Source organism: Sinocyclocheilus anshuiensis, unplaced genomic scaffold, assembly GCF_001515605.1.
Source record: "Sinocyclocheilus anshuiensis isolate Anshui unplaced genomic scaffold, SAMN03320099.WGS_v1.1 scaffold1152, whole genome shotgun sequence".
Lineage (NCBI taxonomy): Eukaryota > Metazoa > Chordata > Actinopteri > Cypriniformes > Cyprinidae > Sinocyclocheilus > Sinocyclocheilus anshuiensis.
The window spans coordinates 24,357-28,798 of NW_015551083.1; the positions used below are offsets into that span (position 1 = coordinate 24,357).

Below are 4,442 nucleotides of genomic sequence, written 5' to 3' on the forward strand. Positions count from 1 at the left end.
AGCGGCCGTTTTCAGATCCAGAGTGAGCTGATGGGAATCTGATGGAGATAAAACACATCAGAATCAGGAATTATGAATCTGTTTGATCTTTTCATGTAGCTGAACTCTTCATGTTCAGTGTATCATCAGTGTCTCAGTACATATGAGCAGATATCTGTGCAAATCATCATTTACATCAACTTTAAAACTTTTCTTTCAGCTTCTACAGGAAGAACATGAACACACTCAGTGAGTTTCTGCTTGTTTTCTTACTGACTTACATTGTAGGAAGTGGTTCCTGGTTCTGGGAACAATGATGGTGAATGTGACTGTGGAAATCAACAGACATGAACAGTGTGATTCTCATGATCCTGCATCTATTCCTAAGACATTTCTAATATGATGTTCTCCATGATATGAGATGATGATGGACTCGTCTGGATGATCAGGATACGACTGGCCGGTGTCAGTGTTAGTAATCACTCTGTTGCTCTCAGACAGACGGAGGTGTTTATTCACTGTGTTCAGATCCAGAGTGAGCTGATGGGAATCTGATGGAGATAAAACACATCAGAATCAGGAATTATGAATCTGTTTGATCTTTTCATGTAGCTGAACTCTTCATGTTCAGTGTATCATCAGTGTCTCAGTACAGATGAGCAGATATCTGTGCAAATCATCATTTACATCATCAGTTATAAAACTCTTCTTTCACCTTCTACAGGAAGAACACGAAGACACTCAGTGAGTTTTTCTGCTTGTTTTCTTACTGACTTATATTGTAGAAAGTCGTTCCTGGTTCTGGGAACAATGTTGGTGAATGTGACTGTGGAAATCAACAGACATGAACAGTGTGATTCTCATGATCCCGCATCTATTCCTAAGACATTTCTAATATGATGTTCTCCATGATATGAGATGAAGATGGATTGGTTTCTGAGAGCAGATGAATCTCCAGTACTTTACCTCTGCCTGAGATCTTCTTCAGCTGCTCTTTGCAGAAATCCTCCAGTTTGTCTCTCAGCTGACGGACAGATTCTCTCAGACCATCAAAAGAGACGAGAGAAATGAAGGGATCGTCATTTACGTCTGTAGATTCAGGAGGTGCTGAGAGAGACTGGAAAATCTACAGAAAACAAATCAAACTCATCAGCTCCACACTTCACCCAATAACCTACAGGAACATCAGATCTGACTTGACTGATCCTTAGTAACTCAATCAAGCACTTTCACAGCATCAGCTTCATTCTTATATTCATTATATCACATTAGAGCTACAGATTCTAGTGTTTGCCACTTACACTCTATGTGAACTTTCTAGGAAACACACTGAACAAAATTATAAACGCAACACTTGTTTTTGCCCCCATTTTACATGAGCTGAACTCAAAGATCTAAGACTTTTTCTATGTACACAAAAGGCCTCTGCTCAGGAAAAGCAGCTCAAACGCTACGATTAGATTGAGCATTATGGGAACACTTTACAATACTGGTGCACTGATATGCATTAATTAATTCTTAACTAATGCACAGATAACCATGAGTCAATGCACAACTAAATCATTCATTAATGATCACTACATCAGCAACTAATAAAGAGTCTATCTGATTAATAGATTAAGTAATATATCAATTGTAATTTATTCAATTAATCAATTAATTAAAAGTGTCAACCTGTATTAAATCCTTAATAACATAGTATTAACTAATAGTGTAATTTAATGTGTTACTTACCACAATGGGTCAAAGCTATGCATTTCAACTTACAGTTATCTGCTTTAATTAATCATTAGCTAATGGTTTGCAAATATATCATTATTTTATGACTTTACTTGTTGAGGCACATACTGTATATTAACTCATTGTTAAGTATATGTCATTATGGTTAGGGGTTTTGCTATCCCCACCAAAGTTTAAGGTCTGTGGGACTGTTTGGACAGTTGCACAGTGAATGTAATGTCAGAGGATATTTTTAAGGATGGGTAAGTTGAGCTGCACATGAATATTAGCGCAACAGAATCTGAACTACTAGACACTGAAACTTCACAAGGACCCATTTGAGCAAGATTTCCGGAGCTGAAAGCTAATAATTTCTTTCAAAAGATGATCAAATGAAAGTCTGACTGATGATTATATAATAAGACACTCATGAACTGTTTCTCTGTGAGTCTCTGTCACAGCAGGATCTGCTCAAGTCCACTATGATCCTGTTCTTCTAGATCTCCGTTACCTGCAGGAACTGGCTGTGATCCTGTGTGTGCTCCAGCTGCTCCAGCTCAGCGTCTCTCCTCCTCAGATCATTGATCTCCTGCTCCAGTCGCTCCAGTCGTCCTTCAGCTCGACTCACTGCAGTCTTCTCCTGATCTCTGATCAGCCGTACCAGCTCAGAGATCCTCTCACTGTCCTCCACTGCTGTCTGTGCAGAGCGCTGTTAGGACACACAGTGATTCAGGCTTCAGTGAGTCTGAACTGAGACGGAGACAAACTTCTCTTCTTCTCCAGACTCACCTTATGAGACTCCACAGCCTCTCTCAGCTGCTGAAGATCTTTCTCTCTCTGCTGGATTCTCTGCTGGAACGTCTTCTGTGTCTCCTTCAGCTGCTTCTGCAGGACAAACGGATGATAGTGAACGTCACAGAAGACTACTGACTCTAAATCATAATGTGAACAGATGAATCCAGTAAACATGGAGCTGATAACTAATGACTGTAGGTTCACACTGACAGTGTTTCTGTGTTCTGCGTAATTAAGCTGCGGCTCTAGACAGAAAATAAATGAACAAAGTGAGGCTATAAATGACTGAAATAATCTGTATTCAGTCAGATTTACTGAACAGAAAGTCGTCTGTCACTGCATTTATACTGTATTTTGACTGATGGAAGTATATATTTGATCAAAGAACGGGTGAATAGTTCACTCCTGTCACAACGCTGTGTTGTTAGTACACATGAACACTATGACGAAGGTTACAGGCAGCCTTTAATAAATCCACAGGCAAGATATATAAACAGAGAGAACTGCTACAACACATCTAAACACGGAAGAGACCCGACAGTTATGACGGGAAACAAACAAACTAAAGCACTAAATCAAACGAGGCTAATAAACCATACACACCTGAACTAAATGACAAAATCAATTTACTAACCATGACAATGAAAATGGTGCAGACTGAAAACAAACTCTGTGAATGTGTGACAACTCCATTATTTTATGTTGCTTAATCAAATCCTATTTTATGAAAGATGTGTTGATGAAGGTTTACGGTGCATTTTCAGCAAACTCTTCTTGCAGCTGCTGTTCATCTCTGCTGCTGTGTGCAGTGTGAATGCTGTAAGCTGTTCATATGATTGCCAATATAAACATGAGTGTCAGCAATATTTCTTCAGTGTCTAGTGTTAAATACCTGTTTCTCTGTCCTCTGTGCTGCAGCTGATACAGTCTCATGATTTTTATGTTGATCCATACACAGCACACATATACATTTCTGATCAGTGCGACAGAAAACCTCAAGGAGCTTCTCATGTTTCTGGCAGATCATCTCCTGCAGTCGTCCAGTGGCATCAATCACTTTGTGTCTCTTTCCTCTAAAGAAACTCTCATGTTGTTCGAGGTGATTCTGACAGTAAGAGTTCAGACACACCAGACAGGACTTGACGGCTATGTATTTTCTTCCAATACAGACGTCACACTGAACATCTCCAGCTCCAGCTTCACAGTCAGCAGGACATTTCCTCTTCTTCAGTTTCTCCACCATTTCAGCCAAGATGGTATTTTTAGCTAAAGCAGGTCTCGGACTGAAGCTCTGTCTGCACTGAGGGCAGCTGTAGACTCTCTTCTGATCCTCCTGATCCCAGCAGCCTGTAATACAGCTCATACAGTAACTGTGTCCACAGGGAATGGCCACTGGATCCTTCAGGAGATCCTGACACACTGAACACTTGAACTCATCCTGAGAAATTCTGGCTTCTGCCATTTCACCGCATGAATACAAAGACACAAACACATGACAGCTCAACTACACTTCAGTTTCTCTTTCCGTGAACGGATGAGTTGAAATAGTTTCCTGGTTCTGTGTTTGAGTGATGTTTGTAAAACAGGTTTGACTGCGAGTCTGTAAAGCAGGTTCCTCATGCCTGCTTCTGCTGAGTTTAGCTTCAACACATCCGGCTGTTATTAAAGTAAATGCAAAGACCTTGACTAGTTGATTCAGGTGCATATAATTAGAGATCAAACTAAACCCTGTGGGAAAGTGACTCTCCTGGACTAGGAATGGGGAACTCTTATAATTAAATATCTACTAGATGTCAGTCTCAGACAAACACTCAAAGAATATAAATTACAAACACATTATCCCTCTCTCCAGCATCTCCACTTTTATGCTTCTCACAGAAAATGGAGGAACTGGTTTATGCTGGGACCAAACTCTCCCACTCTTTCGCTGCAAGCCCCCAGATATCAAC

At 40.2% G+C, this 4,442-nt stretch overlaps 1 protein-coding gene across 1 annotated transcript; it reads right to left on the reverse strand.

The window, feature by feature from the left end:
* Positions 1-342: 342 nt before the first annotated feature.
* On the reverse strand, positions 343-3,979 carry LOC107662543 (E3 ubiquitin/ISG15 ligase TRIM25-like). Its single transcript, XM_016452608.1, has 6 exons — positions 3,386-3,979; positions 2,488-2,583; positions 2,210-2,407; positions 946-1,105; positions 758-805; positions 343-530 (listed from the first exon to the last, which is right to left on the reverse strand). The coding sequence occupies exons 1-6, from the start codon at positions 3,953-3,955 to the stop codon at positions 343-345; spliced, it is 1,260 nt and encodes a 419-aa protein (XP_016308094.1). The 5' UTR covers positions 3,956-3,979.
* Between the last annotated feature and the right edge of the window lie 463 nt (positions 3,980-4,442).